The 21,040-nt window shown below is 42.3% G+C and overlaps 3 protein-coding genes across 10 annotated transcripts in view; 1 reads left to right on the top strand and 2 right to left on the bottom strand.

Annotated features, from left to right (window-relative positions):
• Window positions 1-4,411, bottom strand: part of LOC110526840 (histone-lysine N-methyltransferase KMT5B) — a 34,689-nt gene extending 30,278 nt beyond the window's left edge. The window contains exon 1 of one of the 7 annotated variants that reach the window (XM_036981630.2): window positions 4,128-4,411. The gene's annotated coding sequence lies outside the window, so the exon portion shown is untranslated. Of the gene's footprint in view, window positions 1-3,637 lie in introns of all 7 variants that reach the window. The other 6 variants (XM_036981629.2, XM_090223260.1, XM_036981628.2 and 3 more) reach the window with 6 other exon arrangements.
• Window positions 4,412-5,142: 731 nt separating this feature from the next.
• Window positions 5,143-9,619, bottom strand: LOC110526842 (heat shock factor-binding protein 1). The gene is made up of 4 exons (XM_036981627.2): window positions 9,426-9,619; window positions 8,841-8,907; window positions 8,185-8,309; window positions 5,143-5,558 (listed from the first exon to the last, which is right to left on the bottom strand). Exons 1-3 carry the CDS (start codon window positions 9,471-9,473, stop codon window positions 8,188-8,190), a joined length of 237 nt encoding a protein of 78 aa, XP_036837522.1. The 5' UTR covers window positions 9,474-9,619; the 3' UTR covers window positions 5,143-5,558; window positions 8,185-8,187.
• A 471-nt stretch (window positions 9,620-10,090) lies between these two features.
• On the top strand, window positions 10,091-20,915 carry LOC118964990 (solute carrier family 66 member 2). Of its 2 annotated transcripts, XM_036981626.2 has the most exons (5): window positions 10,091-10,357; window positions 10,605-10,872; window positions 11,205-11,338; window positions 12,607-12,823; window positions 19,021-20,911. In XM_036981626.2, exons 2-5 carry the CDS (start codon window positions 10,655-10,657, stop codon window positions 19,193-19,195), a joined length of 744 nt encoding a protein of 247 aa, XP_036837521.2. In that variant the 5' UTR covers window positions 10,091-10,357; window positions 10,605-10,654; the 3' UTR covers window positions 19,196-20,911. The 2 variants fall into 2 exon arrangements, with proteins under 2 accessions (XP_036837521.2, XP_090079387.1); XM_090223261.1 differs by lacking the exons at window positions 10,091-10,357; window positions 10,605-10,872 and having other exon boundaries at window positions 11,766-12,823; window positions 19,021-20,915.
• The last annotated feature ends 125 nt before the right edge of the window (window positions 20,916-21,040 follow it).

Here is a 21,040-nt window from a genome sequence, read left to right as displayed (position 1 = left end):
AGGACCATTTCCCTCTATACCATTTGTGCACTTCACAAAATGAATGGCATCATGAGGAAGGAGAATTATGTGGATATATTGAAGCAACATCTCAAGACATCAGCCAGCTTGGTCGCAAATGGGTCTTCCAAATGGACAATGACCCCAAGCATACTTCCAAGGTTGTGGCAAAATGGCTGTAGGACAACAAAGTCAAGGTATTGGAGTGGCCATCACAAAGCCCTGACCTCAATCCTATAGAACATTTGTGGGTAGAACTGAACTGGTCAAAATTCACCCAACTTATTGTGGGAAGCTTGTGGAAGGCTACCCGAAACATTTGACTCAAGTTAAACAATTTAAAGGCAACGCTACCAAATACTAATTGAGTGTATGTAAACTTTTGACCCACTGGGAATGTGATGAAAGAAATAAAAAGCTGAAATAAATCACTACTATTATTCTGACAATTCACATTCTTAAAATAAAAGTGGTGATCCTAACTGACCTAAAACAGGTTATTTTTACTAGGATTAAATGTCAGGAATTGTGAAAAACAGAGTTTAAATGTATTTGGCTAAAAGGTGTATGTAAACATCCAGCTGTACATACCCCAACCAGAAGACATGGGTTACAGACAACATCCGCACTGAGCTAAAGGCTAGAGCTGCCGCTTTCAAGGAGTGGGACTCTAACCCGGAAGCTTATAAGAAATCCTGCTATGCCCTCCGATGAACCATCAAACAGGCAAAGCGTCAATACAGGACTAAGATCGAATCGTACAACACCGGCTCTGATGCTCGTCGGATGTGGCAGGGATTGCAAACCATTACAGACTACAAAGGGAAGCACATCCGAGAGCTGCCCAGTGAAAAGAGCTTACCAGACGAGCTAAACTACTTCTATGCTCGCTTCGAAGCAAATAACATTGAAACATCCCTGAGAGCACCAGCCGTTCCGGAAGACTGTGATCATGCTCTCCGCAGTCGATGTGAGTAAGAACTTTAAACAGGTTAACATTCGCAAGGCCAGGAGGTGTACGGCGAACATGTGCTAACCAACTGGCAAGTGTCTTCCCTGACCTTTTCAACCTCTCCCTGTCCGAGTCTGTAACACCAACATGTTTTAAGCAGCAATACCAACATGTTTTAAGCAGACCACCATAGTCCCTGTGCCCAAGAACACTCAAGTAACCTGCCTAAATCTGTAGCCATGGAGTGCTTTGAAAGGATGGTCATAGCTCACTTCATGACCATTTATCACAGAAACCCTAAACCCACTCCAATTTGCATACTGCCCTAACAGATCCACAGATGATGTAATCTCTATTGCACTCCACACTGCCCTTTCCCACCTGGACAAAAGGAACACCTGCATCAGAATGCTATTCATTGACTACAGCTCAGAGTTCAAACACATAGTTCCCTCAAAGCTCATCACTAAGCTATGGACCCTGGGACTAAACACCTCCCTCTGCAACTGGATCCTGGACTTCCTGATGGACCGCCCCCAGGTGGTAAGGGTAGGTAACAACACATCCGCCACGCTGATCCTCAACACGGGGACCCCTCAGGGGTGCATGCTCAGGCCCCTCATGTACTCCTTGTTCAGTCATGATTGCACGGCCAGGCAAGACTCCAACACCATCATCAAGTTTGCCGATGACACAACAATGGTAGGCCTGATCACCAACAACGACGAGACAGCCTATAGGGAGGTCAGAGACCTGACCGCGTGGTCAGTGGAGCAGGTTGAGAGCTTCAAGTTCCTTGGTGTCCACATCAACAAGCTAAGTAGGTGAATGCATGATCTCTGCATGTGTGGTTCCCACTGTGAAGCATGGAGGTGGTGGTGTGATGGTATGGGGGTGCTTTATTTAGAATTCAAGGTACACTTCACCAGCACTTCACCGCATTCTGAAGAAACATGCCATCCCATCTGGATTGTGCTTAGTGGGACTATCATTTGTTTTTCAACAGGACAATGACCCAACACACCTCCAGGCTGTGCAAGGGCTATTTTACCAAGAAGGAGAGTGATGGTGTGCTGCATCAGATGACCTCAGCCGAATTGAGATGGTTTGGGATGAGATGGACCATAGAGCGAAGGAAAAGCAGCCAACAAGTGCTCAGTATATGTGGGAACTCCTTCAAGACTGTTGGAAAAGCATTCCAGGTTAAGCTGGTTAACTCAATTCCAAGAACGTGCAAAGTTGTCATCAAGGCAAAGGGTGGCTACTTTGAAGAATCAAAAATATATTTTGTTTTGTTCAACACTTTTTTGGTAACTACATTATTCCATTTGTTATTTCATAGTATTTACAAAGCATGTGACAAATAAAAAAGTTATTTATAGTTTAACTCTCAACAGTAAATTGAGACCCAGAATGAGTCCCCCCCCCCCACCAAAAAAATCTATATAATAATCTAAAATATAAATGGTGTAGAATCTTCAGATTCTGATTTAGATTATATCTGCAGCGCCACTTAGTGGTCGAATGAGGGAAGCCGCTTTGGCCGACTCAAATTTGGTACGTTTGAGACGTGCGCGATGATGTCTTATTTGCCAGCCAGATACACACGTAACAATAAAATATTGATCGGAAGTTAAACTAATGGGCAATAGAAGCCATGCATTTATTTTATGGAACAATGGATTTGGTAACACTTCTTTAGCTAGCTACACCCTTGAACACTAGCAACTGAAATACGCCCCGGCGTAACGTCAGTACAAGCTAACAACAACACAAGAGGTTGTACTGACAGGGCCTCGTCAAAAACCAGCTGGCAAATTAGTGCAACACCTCATTCTGAGGGGTATATCAATGTCAGAAACGTTACCACATAATGTGCGAGTTAACGTTCGCTAGTTAGTTGACTGTTTTGAGAAAAGTGTTCAACGAGGAACCCGGAAGGACACCACTGATACATGTTTGCCAACTTTCCATTTCAAACAGAGGCCTTATGATAGCCAACTCGTCGTTAATGTAGTCTATTTGCATGTCAGAGGGTGGACATTACAATATTTAGCGATGTTACATAGCTATGTAGGTTGGCCCGGCATTAGCTTAACAAATTATGGATGGCTTAAACTTGAAAGCGACTAACTATTTACAGAAAGTTGACATACATCTCACTCACCGGCACTGATAATATTCGTTTCAATGCCTTGGTGTTAACAGGGTTTAGTAATGTTAGTTAGCTAACAATCAATAACAGTAAAGTAAAACACCCGTGTTAACTAGCTAAAGCAAATCATCTGTATAGCTAGCTAATTATCTACCAGTTAGATAGGTACCGAAACAATCTAGCTAGTGATTTTCAACACAAACGTCGAGCGTAAATACACCTCTAATATACAAACATTGTACGATAAACACGTAGCTAAACGTTAACTATCTGTTTTTGAAAAGCAAAATAGACAAAACACTCGCCCAGGCCCAATAACCGAGGTTAGCTAGCCAGCTAGCATGGCTAACGCTAGTTCAGGAAAACTGACTAGCTTGTCCATATCTCGTTTGTTTTCTTTATTACTAGGTAACTTACTATCATGGCTGAGTTTGGATGTTTAATAGCCCTCTAGTTATCTACATTACCGGACAAATGTTACAGTAACTAGCTGGCTACAAAACGGCACAGTTGTTAGCGAGGTAACTTACGTTCTGAAAACATTTTTCCACCCATAGAAAAGTGTCAGGGACGTCTTGCAACGACCATTCACCGATTGAACAAATAACGTAAAAATACTCACTAAATATTTATTCCAAGATGAGCAGGAACATTAGATAATCCTTCAACAACAACAACAAAACATAATCCAGAATTGGTACGACACTGTAAACGGAAAAAAATATCGTCGGAAACAAAACATTTCAGAAATTAAGATTAAAATTCAAGATGGCGGCTATAGCACAGGGAGCGAGGAGAAAGGCGAAGCACTGCCATCCAGAAGAAATAGACCCGAGGAATACTCCAGCCATTCGGCATCAATCATGTCCAATAGTTTAAGATTAAACATAATGTAATTGTCATAACGACTTTAATATAAGTTAACTGATGATTTCGAGAAATAAAACACTATTAATTCATGATTTTGTAAAAAAATAATAATAATCGGATGTACACAAAAGTAGTGCTGCATAAACAAACCTCTAAAGCGCTTCCTAAGAATCCAACGACAGCTGATAGGATCTACGCTCTTCTGCAGTCACACTCCGATAGAAAGCAAGTGAAGAGCAGCAAATATCGTGCAATAAGTCTATCTGCATAAAGATGGCATGTGAGCACAAAGGACTATTCTATACGGCAATACTACATTGACTCTCACCACTACTCTTTTTTTTTTCCCAAGTACAATTTAACCAGTTGTTCAGAAACCGGTTTCCCGGTCGACCTATCTATGGCACAAATTGATGTGCGGTAGCTATGGTTCTAAGGTACTTGTAGTTAAATCCATATACGACAGCAAACGATATATCTATAAATCTGGGCACAGAGGGGTAATACAGAAATCTGCAATATAAACGACATTATTTGTCTAATCTCTGCTGATGTCATGTTCAAAGCATAATATTCTTAATCATACAAAAAATAAAGAAGCTAACGCTGCCAGCTGTAAGACTTTCTCTCACACACACAACTGGGCCGATTTGGCTACAATGGGTGAATTGCCTTGTCCTGATGGACTTGAAAGACATTCTGCACCAAATTTTCAAACGAAGCAAGATATTCCAGGGTTGTTGTCCTTTCTTATTTGACAGTGTAGATCAGTGCCCAAACCTATGTAATTCCATGGTAGTCGGAGTAATGACACATTTGTAACATGTACCAGTTTGCAATGTGTCATACACTGACTTTCCAAATGAACATGTTAGAATAAATTGCAGTAGCATACAAGTTGTGCATTTCCATTTCACGCTTCCCTCTGTTGCATTTTTAAAACCCAACTCCTTGAGTATGGTGGATGTGGGTGTTCACTGCTTTTTAACTGGGCATTATATCCTTCCCGAGGGGGCATTTATTCAGAGATATTGACAGCTTCTTTGAAAATAGGAAAATATACAGTGCCTTGCAAAAAATAAAAAAATAAAATACAATTTTGTGCACAACTCATGTCCTCGAGGCACTGCCCTTTTCAACCTGTATGAGAGAAGAGGAACAAAAGTGTATGCAAGCCCTGGTTTATTGTGAAAAAGACAAAGTAATAAAGAAATCTTAACACACAACATGTTTTTAGAACATTTGAATAGCAGTAAATGTTTTGTGTTGAAATATTGTTAAAATGATCAATTGGCTAGTTGACATAATCAGTTACTGGCCCAGCGAGTCACCTGAGTGAGCCTGAGTCACCTGAGTGAGCCATTATTCAGGATAGTGTCTCAAGTTAAGTTAAATATCAATTCAAAAAAAAAAAAAGTTGACAGTGAACATTATTACAAGAGTTAATATAAAACATGTTACACACACAGTAAATTAAAATACTAATAATTAAAACAAAACAAAAAACCTTAAATACTACAATACTCCTGAAAAATTGTCTGTTTCCCATTTATAGTCTCCACCATCCTGTTACTTGGAAACCTGAGGGTGGAAAGAGAAGAGGCCATGTTAAATAAACCAAAGATCTTTTCAAATCACACAAAAACTAGAGCCTGACCGATACTAGAGCCTGACCGATACACAGTGCCATCAGAAAATGTTCAACATTTGGTTGTGTTACAGCCTGAATTCAAAATGGATTACATGACCCCTCCCCCCTCTCCTCATCGACACACAATAAATACCCCATGGTGACATGGTGAAAACAAGTGAAGTGGAAACAAGTGAAGAAGTTTTTGCTCATTTATTTAACATGAAATACAGAAATCTAATTTACATACAATATTAACAGCTGAGTCAATACTTTGTGGAAGCACGTTTGGAGGCAAATACAGCCTTGAGTCGTCCTGGGTGTGTCTGTATCAGCTTAGAGTCGTCCTGGGTGTGTCTGTATCAGCTTAGAGTCGTCCTGGGTGTGTCTGTATCAGCTTAGAGTCGTCCTGGGTGTGTCTGTATCAGCTTTGAGTCGTGCTGGGTGTGTCTGTATCAGCTTAGAGTCGTGTCGGGTGTGTCTGTATCAGCTTTGAGTCGTGTCGGGTGTGTCTGTATCAGCTTTGAGTCGTGTCGGGTGTGTCTGTATCAGCTTTGAGTCGTGTCGGGTGTGTCTGTATCAGCTTTGAGTCGTGTTGGGTGTGTCTGTATCAGCTTTGAGTCGTGTTGGATGTGTCTGTATCAGCTTAGAGTCGTGTTGGGTGTGTCTGTATCAGCTTTGAGTCGTGTCGGGTGTGTCTGTATCAGCTTTGAGTCGTGTCGGGTGTGTCTGTATCAGCTTTGAGTCGTGCTGGGTGTGTCTGTATCAGCTTTGAGTCGTGCTGGGTGTGTCTGTATCAGCTTAGAGTCGTGTTGGGTGTGTCTGTATCAGCTTAGAGTCGTGTTGGGTGTGTCTGTATCAGCTTTCTCAAGCTTTCTTAAGTTAGATGGGGAGTGGCGGTGAACAGCAATCTTCAAGTTTTTCCACAGATTTTAAATGGGACTAAGTCTAGGCCACTCAAGGACTTTCACATTCTTGTTCTGAAGCCATTCAAGCGTTGCTTTGGCTGTATGCTTGGGGTCCTTGTCCCGTTGAAACGTCACTCTTTGCTCCCAGTCTAAGGTTGTTTGCGCTCTGAAGCAGGTTCTTATCACAGATTTTCCTGTATTTGGCTCCATTCATTGTTCCCTCTATTCTTACCAGTCTCTGCTGCTGAATAACATCCCCATAGCATGACACTGCCACCACCATGCTTCACAGTAGGGAATGTGTTAAGACAGGTGATGAGCCGTGCCTGTTTTATTCCAGACACTGATTTACATTCACGCCAAAGAGTTATATAATTCGTCTCATCAGACCACAGGATATTTTGCCTTATGCTCTCAGTCTTTTACATGACTTTTTGCAAACACCAGGTCATGTACCTTTTCCTCAGGAGTGGCTTCCGTCTGACCACCCTCCCATAAAGCCCAGATTGGTGAAGTGCTGTAAAGACTGTTGTCCTTCTGACAGGTTCTCCCATCTCAGCCAAGGAACTCTGTAGATCTGTTAGAGTGGTCATTGGGTTCTTGCCCAATTGCTCAGTTAGGTCAGACAGCCAGCTCTAGGCAGTCTGGGTAGTTCCATATTTTTTCAATTTCCTATGATGGAGACCACTGGGCTCATGGAAACTTCTTCATCACTCTAAACATGTTTTATACCCTTCCCCCAGATATAATTGTGATTAAGCATACAGTATATCTCAGAGCACTACGGACAGCTCCTTGGACTTGATGCTATAGTTTCTGCTCTGTCAACAAACAGTGGGACTTTATTTACACACACAGCTGTGTTTCTTTCTAAATCATGTCCACATGTAGACTTCAAATCGAGTTGTAGTGACAAACCCAAGGATGATCAAAGGACATTGGATGCAATTTGTAGTGTCATAGCAAAGAGGTGTGAATACTGATGTAAATTAGATATATTTCCGTATTTCATTTTTCAATATATTTTCAACATTTCTAAAAAAACAACAACATGTTTTCACTTTGTTATTATAGCGTATTGTGTGTATATAAATGGATTAGAAAAAATACATTAAATCCATTTTAAATTCATGTGTAATAAGTCAAGGGGTATCAGTACTATCACCAATATTGTCCTTTTTAACCGATAAATCGGTACGGGCAGATATTCACTGATAACCGATATTGAATAAATAGAATCTCATGCTGATCTGAACACCTGCAGCCATTTTGCGTGACATTATTATCGTCACAAAGTATGAAATCAACATTTGAAGCATAGTTATTGGACAATTGCTCTTTTGGATCGAAATGTCTGAGAATTCAGAGTAGAAAGATTACACGTTTTCATTTCCCACTCTAAAAAAAACAATATATCGGCATTGGGAACTTTGACCCCCAAAAATCGTAATCGGACCCCGCCCCAAAAAAACATGGATCTGGTTCTAGTAGTTACAATCTGAAAACATACACAGTGTTGTTGACAAATATTGGACAGTTTAATTGGAAAAACCCTTCGAACACACACACACACACACACACACACACACACACACACACACACACACACAGAGATCTATAGGAGATGACAAAAACAAGCAGAACGCTCAGTGGACTCCATGTTGATTACCTTTTAAGCAGAGCCCTGTTCCTCCTTGACCTTGTTCTCCGCCTCCATCTCCTCCACGCCAGCCTGGGTCATCAGGTCACCAATGTTCTTCTCCAGGTCATCGATGCGGCCACTCATCTCATCGAGTACTCTTGTCAAGGAAGCGGGAACAACATTCAGGTGCCTTGCCTACTATACAAGATATCCCAAACTCCCAAAAGTTCCATAGAACTCCCAAAAGTTCCATAGAACTCCCAAAAGTTCCATAGAACTCCCAAAAGTTCCATAGAACTATGTAGCCAATCCCTTTGGCCCAATCTGTCTGCTTGTTTACAGCGGTCCATCAGTAATACAACGCCGATATTAATGTTCTGTATTTGGAAATGTTAGCAAAAGTTGTACATTTCACTGTTAGTCTACAACTGTTGTTTAAAGAAGCATGTGACAAATACAAGTGATTGATTTACACAATTTGCTTCAAACCCGGGCTGACAAAACCTCCAGGATTGAGTGCATTACATGTATCTGAATGGTCAAGTCATTGATATCATTAGACTACGCTATGAGCAATCCAATTCAGTTGTAACATAAAACGGTGTCATTCTAAAAGTCTGTCTTTGATAGCATTGAAATGGTGAAAAAAAAAATAGCATTGAAATTGTAAAAAGGCAGGATATTTCTTCCAATGATCTGGTCTGACATGGTCTGGAATTTATCCTGCATCTGCTGCAGCAATGTCTGGACCTGTAAGAGAGGAGGACAGCACATGTAATCACTGTTTGTTGCAATGTGTGGGTGGACACGTTTATATCCTGTAGCATAGCAGAATCGTATTGCATGCATGCATACTATTGAACTTTGTGGGCGTTGAAGCTGCCTCTGATGCCTACACCGCTGATACCATGGAAACCATGGGGATTTGCAGTTTTGTCGTCAAAAAAAAAAGTCAAGCTTTACAAGCCGGGAACACAATTACGTTTAGCCATCTATCACCCATCTATCAGTTACATTTCAATAATAATAGCTATAGCTAGCTAGCTAAACAGGACTAAAACAAAAGGTAATGTAGCTAAACAGAATTTGACTGCAACTATTTCATTGAGATAAAACCAAAAAAGTTAATGTTGCTACAAAAACGATTGGGGGAGAAAAAAACAGTAACTTTAGCCAGTTAGCCAGCCTGCTAGCTAACGCTAGCTAGTTCTCAGGTTTTCAAATGGGACAGGATATGGCAAGGATTTGTGTCTAATAATAAGACTCACCACCCCAGTCAGGTCCTGTACAGATTTCGGATCCTGGATCTCTGACATTGCACTAAATTCGTGGCGCTGCTGTACTTATAAACCACTGGTTCGTCCGAGACGTCTTCTTCCTTCTCTGCAGTCGAAGCGAAACAACCTTGAATGATTGAGGGAATTATTTTACACTGGCCTGGGTTGAAACGGGCAATGACCGTTTACCTCATCGGGCAAAAACGGAGAGGGAGGAGCGCCCTTCTCAAATGGAGCAGTAATCTGCACCGCTTGGTCATGTTGTCAACAAGGCAGCATGGTGCATCGTCCAGAAACAAACAACATATATTTTCCAATAAAATACATTTTCTAATTAGTTTTAATTGGGATGGCAGATAAAGCGTTTTTCTTTAAATCAAAAGCAATCACATGGGAAAATACATACTCTAACTAATTACTACACGTGCTTGATTACCAAACTTTTGTTTTGAGCCGATTTCGCAATCTGACGGTCAGAGCATGGCACCTGGCTCATGCCCATAAAGCAGCCCGGTTCCAAATTCATTCAACTTTGAGCCGGTGTAAAACACGCTAACACGGGCGCCAGAGCAAGATTAATCGAATCCCTCACTGACAAGCTACAGACCCCCAACGAGTAAACAGTGAAGCATGCGCATGATAAATCTCGCGAGTTTACCAAAACGGGAAACGAGCAAAAGGTATTGGATTAGAAGCGTTTATAATATAATGCAACAACATTAGTGAGTATTTGGAAGAAATAGAGCAGAACCTGGAACATGATGCATGGCGAACAAGCATTTAGTAGGAATATATATTTCAAAGGAATTTGCATCCTCCTCGATTTGGTTTATTCGCCATTCATTTTCTGCCGGTTGAATTCACTCAACTCTTGACTTTTTCCTATCCTGGCTTTGATGAACAAAAGCCTCCCTATCATATAGGTAGGTTGACTACAGTCCGTTTTTATTTCTCACCTCGTGTTGATTTGTAATTCATGCCAGAATACGAGCTCAGCAGAAGTTTCAGCTTTGAAATAGGTTACAGTTTACCGTCTGACTGATTTGCAGTTAAAAAAGTAAATAAACAAAACTACAACAACATCTTACAGATTCTGTTTAGGGCCTACCTACATGCACTATTGAACTAACGGAACTAAAGTCTGACGTTATGTTCGGTGCATTGGATCAGAGCCTACTGGTGGAAAGCTGTGCTGTGGTGTCCTATTCGTTGTGAGAGACATGGACAACAGACTGGGTCTGGGTGATGAAGAGGAGGGAGATGTGGGGACCCTGTGGCACTCTTTGGACTGGCTGACGTCCTGTGTGATGGTGGCTGGAGGGGCTCTGCCCTACGCCTCACAGTACCAGCAGATCCTTCGGACCAAGAACACAGACGGCTTCTCTACACGCGTCTGCCTGGTTCTGCTGGTCGCTAACATCCTCCGCATTCTCTTCTGGCGAGTGGGTTTGGGTGTTTGGGGGTAAGGTTTACCTGGAGGTAATGCAGTGTCAGGTTTTCCGCTAATGTGTGTGTATGTGTGTGTGTGCGTCTTTGTTTGTTTGTTGGTTGTGTGTGTGTGTGTGTGTGTGTGTGCATCTGCCTGCTTGTGTGTGTGTGTGTTTGTATGTGTGTGCGTCTGCCTGTGTGTGTGTGTGTGCGTCTGCCTGTTTGTTTGTGTGTGTGTTTGTATGTGTGTGCGTCTGCCTGTGTGTGTGTGTGTGTGTGTGTGTGTGTGTGTGTGTGTGTGTGTGTCTGCCTGTTTGTTTGTGTGTGTTTTCACACCTGCAGGTTTGGGAAGCAGTTTGAGGTGACTCTGCTCCTGCAGAGTGTGGTGATGATTCTCACCATGCTGGTGATGCTCAACCTCTGCTGCTCTGTGCAGAACACCAACCGTATCAGCACCAAACAGCACCACATCACAGGTAACAGCAACCCTATAGCACCCGTAGAATAACTATCTAACAGCCATCTGACTTCGGCTCCAGGCGTTTGGTTACGTTGAAAGATGATAGCAAAGGCTAACAACATCCTTTTAAAAACCATAAGACAGCCATCTATCACCCATCTATGCACCATTTAATAACCATCCACCTCTGCAGCTGTTCTATTGTTTCACCACTAGAGGGAGATATTGGGGAGGAAAGAGGAAACAACAACCTTCCATTGTTTACCTTCTGTGTGTGTCTGTCTGTATCTCTCTCTCTCTCTGTCTATGTCTATGTCTCTCTCTCTGTCTGTCTGTATCTATCTCTCTCTGTATCTATGTCTCTCTGTCTGTGTCTCTGTCTGTATCTATGTCTCTCTGTCTGTGTCTCTGTCTGTGTCTCTGTCTGTGTCTCTGTCTCTCAGTCTGTGTCTCTGTCTCTCTCTCTCTCTCTGTCTGTATCTATGTCTCTCTGTCTGTATCTCTGTCTCTCTGTCTGTGTCTATGTCTCTCTGTCTGTGTCTGTCTCCCTGTCTCTGTCTCTCTTTCTGTGTCTGTCTGTGTCCCTGTCTCTCTGTCTGTGTCTCTGTCTCTCTGTCTCTGTCTCTCTCTCTCTCTGTCTGTATCTATGTCTCTCTGTCTGTATCTCTGTCTCTCTGTCTGTGTCTATGTCTCTCTGTCTGTGTCTATGTCTCTCTGTCTCTGTCTCTCTGTCTGTGTCTGTCTGTGTTGCTGTCTCTCTGTCTGTGTCTCTGTCTCTCTGTCTGTGTCTCTGTCTCTCTCTCTCTGTCTGTATCTATGTCTCTCTGTCTGTGTCTCTGTCTCTCTGTCTGTGTCTCTGTCTCTCTCTCTCTGTCTGTATCTATATCTCTCTGTCTGTGTCTCTGTCTCTCTGTCTGTGTCTCTGTCTCTCTCTGTCTGTATCCATGTCTCTCTGTCTGTGTCTATGTCTCTCTGTCTGTATCACTGTCTCTCTGTCTGTGTCTGTATCACTGTCTCTCTGTGTCTATGTCTCTCTCTGTGTCTCTGTCTCTCTCTCTCTGTCTGTATCTCTGTCTCTGTCTGTTTCTGTCTCTCTGTCTGTATCTCTGTGTCTGTGTCTCTGTCTCTCTCTCTCTCTGTCTGTATCTCTGTGTCTGTGTCTCGGTCTCTCTCTCTCTGTCTGTATCTCTGTGTCTGTCTCTGTCTGTCTGTGTCTCTGTCTGTGTTTCTCTGTGTCTCTGTCTCGCTCTCTCTCTCCATCCACCCCATCTCTCTCTCTATCAGATCTGGAACCCCGGTTCTTTTGGAGCTGGGATGGCTTTGAGGACTACCTCATCTTCCTGTTGGCCTTCACGCTGCCATGTGCCTTCGCCACCCTTCTCCTCCTGGACTCCTCTCTGTTTGTGGAGTCCCTGGGCTTCCTGGCCGTGCTGACGGAGGCCATGCTGGGGCTACCACAGCTGCTCCAGAACCAACGCAACCACTCCACCACAGGCATGAGGTGAGGCTGAGGAAACAAACACATTTTCTTCAGGAAATTGACCCGCTCTACTCAGATAAAGGTTACCAGCTCTCAATCACCTGCTTCTCTCAGCCACCCTATCAGCCGTCACTCACCTGCTTCTCTCAGCATCCCCTACCAGCCCTCACTCACCTGCTTCTCTCAGCATCCCCTACCAGCTCTCACTCACCTGCTTCTCTCAGCATCGCCTATCAGCCATCACTCACCTGCTTCTCTCAGCATCGCCTATCAGCCATCACTCACCTGCTTCTCTCAGCATCCCCTACCAGCTCTCACTCACCTGCTTCTCTCAGCATCGCCTATCAGCCATCACTCACCTGCTTCTCTCAGCATCGCCTATCAGCCATCACTCACCTGCTTCTCTCAGCATCCCCTACCAGCTCTCACTCACCTGCTTCTCTCAGCATCCCCTACCAGCCCTCACTCACCTGCTTCTCTCAGCATCGCCTATCAGCCATCACTCACCTGCTTCTCTCAGCATCCACTACCAGCCCTCACTCACCTGCTTCTCTCTGTCCGCTCTTCATGCCCATCTATTCCTCTCTGTTTTATATTCTAATGCAGCCGTGATGGCGAGCGGGGATGCAGACCCTGATGAGTGTTTTGTTGTTACATTTGAACATGTTATACATTGGAGCAGAGCGAGCCAACTTGACACATTGTCTAATTGAATTGCCTGGTATAACCAAGAGCACGGGCCAGTCTGAGTAGGCTTTGCAATTACACGTTTGCTAGCCTGTCACACAGTCTCTTGAGTGCCAGAGGAAAAATGGAGCACAGCTTCGCGACAGGCATGTCTTCAGCGTTACAGAAAGGAAAACGCCTCGTCTCAAAAAACACGAGACATTTTTACCAGAGCCACCATTTTTTTTCTGCACGATTTCGTGCGCATTTGATATAATTTCACAGAACCACGTCGCGGGCCGTTTTTAAACTAATCCCGGGCCGCTAATTATTGGTTTGATAACAAACAACGTCATGTTCAATCATGTTACCTAGCTAGCTAACAACCTGGTAACTTCACACTAGGTTTAGGCACATCTGATTGGTCCAGGAAGAAAGGAAAAGGGTTTGCTACTAGTGAGATGTGATTCCAAGGTAGGATTCATATAGACCTAATGGGAGACTATATAGGATTCATATAGACCTAATGGGAGACTAAACTATATAGGATTCATATAGGTCTAATGGGAGACTAAACTATATAGGATTCATATAGGTCTAATGGGAGACTAAACTATATAGGATTCATATAGGCCTAATGGGAGACTATATAGGATTCATAAAGGCCTAATGGGAGACTATATAGGATTCATATAGGCCTAATGGGAGACTAAACTATATAGGATTCATATAGGTCTAATGGGAGACTAAACTATATAGGATTCATATAGGTCTAATGGGAGACTAAACTATATAGGATTCATATAGGCCTAATGGGAGACTAAACTCTATAGGATTCATATAGACCTAATGGGAGACTAAACTATATAGGATTCATAAAGGCCTAATGGGAGACTAAAATATATAGGATTCATAAAGGCCTAATGGCAGACTAAACTCTATAGGATTCATATAGGCCTAATGGGAGACTAAACTCTATAGGATTCATATAGGCCTAATGGGAGACTAAACTATATAGGATTCATAAAGGCCTAATGGGAGACTAAAATATATAGGATTCATAAAGGCCTAATGGCAGACTAAACTCTATAGGATTCATATAGGCCTAATGGGAGACTAAACTCTATAGGATTCATATAGGCCTAATGGGAGACTAAACTATATAGGATTCATAAAGGCCTAATGGGAGACTAAAATATATAGGATTCATAAAGGCCTAATGGCAGACTAAACTCTATAGGATTCATATAGGCCTAATGGGAGACTAAACTATATAGGATTCATAAAGGCCTAATGGGAGACTAAAATATATAGGATTCATAAAGGCCTAATGGCAGACTAAACTCTATAGGATTCATATAGGCCTAATGGGAGACTATATAGGATTCATATAGGTCTAATGGGAGACTATATAGGATTCATAAAGGCCTAATGGGAGACTATATAGGATTCATAAAGGCCTAATGGGAGACTATATAGGATTCATAAAGGCCTAATGGGAGACTATATAGGATTCATAAAGGCCTAATGGGAGACTATATAGGATTCATATAGGCCTAATGGGAGACTATATAGGATTCATAAAGGCCTAATGGGAGACTATATAGGATTCATATAGGCCTAATGGGAGACTATATAGGATTCATAAAGGCCTAATGGGAGACTATATAGGATTCATATAGGCCTAATGGGAGACTATATAGGATTCATATAGGCCTAATGGGAGACTATATAGGATTCATATAGGCCTAATGGGAGACTATATAGGATTCATAAAGGCCTAATGGGAGACTATATAGGATTCATAAAGGCCTAATGGGAGACTATATAGGATTCATAAAGGCCTAATGGGAGACTATATAGGATTCATAAAGGCCTAATGGGAGACTATATAGGATTCATAAAGGCCTAATGGGAGACTATATAGGATTCATAAAGGCCTAATGGGAGACTATATAGGATTCATAAAGGTCTAATGGGAGACTATATAGGATTCATAAGGGCCTAATGGGAGACTATATAGGATTCATAAAGGCCTAATGGGAGACTATATAGGATTCATATAGGCCTAATGGGAGACTATATAGGATTCATAAAGGCCTAATGGGAGACTATATAGGATTCATATAGGCCTAATGGGAGACTAAACTCTATAGGATTCATATAGACCTAATGGGAGACTAAACTATATAGGATTCATAAAGGCCTAATGGGAGACTAAAATATATAGGATTCATAAAGGCCTAATGGGAGACTAAAACATATAGGATTCATATAGGCCTAATGGGAGACTAAAATATATAGGATTCATATAGGCCTAATGGGAGACTATATAGGATTCATATAGGCCTAATGGGAGACTATATAGGATTCATATAGGTCTAATGGGAGACTATATAGGATTCATGTAGGCCTAATGGGAGACTATATAGGATTCATAAAGGTCTAATGGGAGACTATATAGGATTCATAAAGGTCTAATGGGAGACTAAACTATATAGGATTCATAAAGGCCTAATGGGAGACTATACTATAAAACAACTATTTTTCTTGGGCTACTTAAATTCTGTTTGGTGCCTAAGGTTTTTTTTAAAGTTGGGAGCAGTTTGTTTGTGGGAGACAGAGAGAGATTGGTGTGTGTGTATTTATGAGAACGAGGGGAGGGGGTGTGTGTTTAATTGATGAGGAAAAACGGGTTACAGCCACTTTTTTTTTTTTTTTGACCTTTATTTTACTAGGCAAGTCAGTTAAGAACAAATTCTTATTTTCAATGACGGCCTAGGAACGGTGGGTTAACTGCCTTGTTCAGGGGCAGAACGACAGATTTGTACCATGTCAGCTCGGGGATTTGAACTTGCAACCTTCCAACGCCCTAACCACTAGGCTACCCTGCCGCCCCATATCATTATGCATGTTTCCTTCCTGCCATATCTCCAGACCAATCACAGCTAGGCCTTTGGATATGAGCCAATCAGCCAATCAATGCAGCATTCTATTGTATAGTGAACAATGTGTTGTATTGACTAGAAGGGTCAAGTTAAATTCAATGTGTTGTATTGACTAGAAGGGTCAAGTTAAATTCAATGTGTTGTATTGACTAGAAGGGTCAAGTTAAATTCAATGTGTTGTATTGACTAGAAGGGTCAAGTTAAATTCAATGTGCTTTATTGACTAGAAGGGTCAAGTTAAATTCAATGTGTTGTATTGACTAGAAGGGTCAAGTTAAATTCAATGTGTTGTATTGACTAGAAGGGTCAAGTTAAATTCAATGTGTTGTATTGACTAGAAGGGTCAAGTTAAATTCAATGTGTTGTATTGACTAGAAGGGTCAAGTTAAATTCAATGTGTTGTATTGACTAGAAGGGTCAAGTTAAATTCAATGTGTTGTATTGACTAGAAGGGTCAAGTTAAATTCAATGTGTTGTATTGACTAGAAGGGTCAAGTTAAATTCAATGTGTTGTATTGACTAGAAGGGTCAAGGTAAATTCAATGTGTTGTATTGACTAGAAGGGTCAAGTTAAATTCAATGTGTTGTATTGACTAGAAGGGTCAAGTTAAATTCAATGTGTTGTATTGACTAGAAGGGTCAAGTTAAATTCAATGTGCTGTATTGACTAGAAGGGTGCATATCAGTGACAGTTTTTTGTGTAATGCATAGGCAGAACATTTAGAAAATGAGAGAACAAGCTCTTCTAAATTTCATTTAAAAATACATTATATTTCCTAGCAACAACCGATTTTAAATGAATTTGCCCATGGAGTTTAGAGGATGCAATATATATTTATTTATTTTATTTCATTTTATTTCACCTTTATTTAACCAGGTAGGCTAGTTGAGAACACCTTTATTTAACCAGGTAGGCTAGTTACAACTGCAACCTGGTCAAGATAAAGCAAAGCAGTGTGACACAGACAACAACACAGAGTTACACACGGAGTAAACAATAAACAAGTCAATAACACAATAAAACAAGTCAATGACACAGTAGAAAAAAAAGAAAGTCTATATACAGTGTGTGCAAAAGGCATGATGAGGTAGGCAATAAAAAGGCCATAGGAGTGAATAATTACTGCTTTAAATTGTCCTTTCCCAGGCCCCAGACTTGGTTAGTCCGGCCATGAGCTGCTGCAGTAAAACTCCTGGTATGCTTGTAGTTGATGAACGTTTTTCTTTCTCATTGTGAGGTGAAGCTAATGAGTGTTTACTCTGACGAGAGCTATCCTCTGAAACGCGTTCCAGCCGTACCCTGAGACACACTAACTAACCTACTAAATGAACTAAGATTGTCTCAAAATGGCACCGTATTCCCTACCTATAATGCAATGCACCTACACAGTGCACTATCTGGGGAATAAGTTGGCATTTGGATGTGAGCTAATAATACTCAGATGACACCCGGCTGTCTGCCAAAACCTGTTGGTTATGATAATGAAGAAGCACCATTAAGTTAAGTCAACAACCGTTGTAGAGTTGAGGTCACAATGATGTTAGACTGTCAACCATGCCCATGCTCCTCTGTTTAAATTAGACAAGATAGATAAGCTACGTATACAGATGCTAAGCTAATACCAGTTTGTGGCTTGGCACATTGCAGAGTTGAGGTCACGATGATGTGAGACTGTCAGCCTCGCCATGCTTCTCTGTTTAAATTGGACAAGATAGATAAGCTACGTATACAGATGCTAAGCTAATACCGGTTTGTGGCTTGGCACAGGGAGAACGGTGCGACTGCAGACCGCAATTCATCTGCAGGAATTCCTCTTTATACTTCGTTGGGTAAAAAATGTTATGCTATGACTCTGGGAGGCAAGTGCACTCCAGTACAGTAGGGGGCGGTAACCGTATGCTCGCCAGACCTAAAGAATACTCCGGTACACATTAAGGAGCCGGCATCGTGTGCTAGCTAGTCCTAAAGAGGACTCTGCTACACCTTCTGGGTGTCATAGGGCTATAGGGCCAGTTTGGGCTGCCTCAGACACCAGTCAGCCTGGCCTACAGACCTTCTGGGTGTCGTAGGGCTATAGGGCCAGGTTGGGCTGCCTCAGACACCAGTCAGCCTGGCCTACAGACCTTCTGGGTGTCATAGGGCCATGTTGGGCTGCCTCAGACACCAGTCAGTCTGGCCTACAGACCTTCTTGGTGTCATAGGGCCAGGTTTGGCTGCCTCAGACACCAGTCAGCCTGGCCTACAGACCTTCTGGGTGTCATAGGGCCAGGTTGGGCTGCCTCAGACACCAGTCAGCCTGGCTACAGACCTTCTGGGTGTCATAGGGCCATGTTGGACTGCCTCAGACACCAGTCAGCCTGGCCTACAGACCTTCTGGGTGTCATAGGGCCATGTTGGACTGCCTCAGACACCAGTCAGTCTGGCCTACAGACCTTCTGGGAGTCATAGGGCCCATGTTGGACTGCCTCGGGCACAAGTCGGACCTATTTGACACTGATGATCAATAAGGACCTCTTCAGTTCGGTGCTCAAACCGATCTAAAAGACACACCTTCTCAGTGACTCTGTCATTCAAATTCTTATTGACATGTTTTCTGTCTTCAGTGTGAACATGGTCCTACTGTGGATGGCCGGGGACAGCTTCAAGACGGCCTACTTTGCCCTGAAGGAGAGCCCGCTCCAGTTCCTGTTGTGTGGGCTGACTCAGGTACTGGTGGATCTGGCTATCCTCTATCAAGTGTGTCTCTACAGCCAAGACCCCTGGGACAAACTGGCTTAACTAACTCTAACCCTAGCTAACTCTAACCCTAGCTATCACTAGCTAACTCTAACCCTAGCTATCACTAGCTAACTCTAACCCTAGCTATCACTAGCTAACTCTAACCCTAGCTAACTCTAACCCTAGCTAACTCTAGCGCACCGCTAACTAAGCTAGCCGTTTCACATCCGTTACACCTAGCTATCACTAGCTAACTCTAACCCTAGGTATCACTAGCTAACTCTAACCCTAGCTAACTCTAACCCTAGCTATCACTAGCTAACTCTAACCCTAGCTATCACTAGCTAACTCTAACCCTAGCTATCACTAGCTAACTCTAACCCTAGCTATCACTAGCTAACTCTAGCCCTAGCTAACTCTAGCCCTAACTAACTCTAGCCCTAACTAACCCTAACTAACTCTAACCCTAACTAACCCTAGCTTGGAGAGGAGTAGAAGGTGCTCAACTAAGGTGAGATGAGGTTCAACCTGGCCACATCTACATCATGTTTATGATGGTACACTGGAAACCAAAACAAACTGTTTCTGTCAGTTTGTTAGCGTTTTGTTGCGTTTCCTGTCTACTGACAACAGCTACAGGGTCAACAACACATGTCAACACAGGAAGAGCCACCAGTAGGAGTCAGACATAACAGTCGTATACTACAATACCAAGCACAAAATATACTGAGTGGACAAAACATTAGGAACACCTGCTCTTTCCACAACATAGACTGACCAGGTGAATCCAGGTGAAAGATATGATCCCTTATTGATGTCTCTTGTTAAATCCACTTCAATCAGTGTAGATGAAGGGGAGGAGTCGGGTTAAAGGTCTTTTTAAGAGTTGAGACAATTGAGACATGGATTGTGTTCGTGTGCCATTCAGAGGGTGAATGGGCAAGAAATGAATATTTAAGTGCCTTTTTAAACGGGGTATGTCAAGAACTGCAACGCTGCTGGAGTTTTCACGCTGAACAGTTTCCTGTGTGTTTCAAGAACGGTCCACCACCCAAAGGACATCCAGCCAACTTGACACAACTGTGGGAAGCATTGGAGTCAACATGGGCCAGCATCCCTGTGGAAGGCTTTCAACACCTTGTAGAGACCCTGTGGAAGGCTTTCAACACCTTGTAGAGACCCTGTGGAAGGCTTTCAACACCTTGTAGAGTCCCTGTGGAAGGCTTTCAACACCTTGTAGAGACCCTGTGGAAGGCTTTCAACACCTTGTAGAGTCCACGACCTGACAAGTTGAGGCTGTTCTGAGGGCTAAAGTGGAGGAGGGGTGTTCCTAATGTTTTGTATATACTCACTGTAGTTCACAGGAGTGAACAACCGTTTATTTTCAAGCAAACGTTGATTGATCTTCATGAGAAGAGCAGTATTTATGAAGCTGCCAGGTTTCTCATTTTAATGTTTTCATGTATTTATTTGGGTCCTTTTTTAGTTTTTTCTATTCAAGTTGTTTTGACTTGACTTGTATGAGAAGTGTTCAGTATTTAGGAAGTTGTTCATTAATGTCATATTATATTTATATTTTGTGAATCTGTTTTTTGTGTTTGTTATTTTTGATGTTGATACAGTTATTTATTGGTCGGCCAGTCCTCGGGTCGCTCTTCTTAAATGCTTCATGTCTTCACATTAATGCATACTACCTGCTTCAAGTATACTTCCAGGATAAGAACACAATTTGTGTTTTTTTTAAAGTGTTGTTCATGAAAATAAACGTGACATCATCATGTTTCTTGTTTCCTTATTATTGTCCTCTGCCTCCGTGTCAGATATAAATACCCTGTTGTGATAGCGACACTGGGGGGGACATCTATCTAGATGTTGTTATTGAATACACTGTTACCTATGGAGGTT

This window comes from Oncorhynchus mykiss, chromosome 26 (genome assembly GCF_057628025.1).
Source record: "Oncorhynchus mykiss isolate SJ-2025 chromosome 26, ASM5762802v1, whole genome shotgun sequence".
Lineage (NCBI taxonomy): Eukaryota > Metazoa > Chordata > Actinopteri > Salmoniformes > Salmonidae > Oncorhynchus > Oncorhynchus mykiss.
This window is presented reverse-complemented; position numbering and strand designations above follow the sequence as displayed.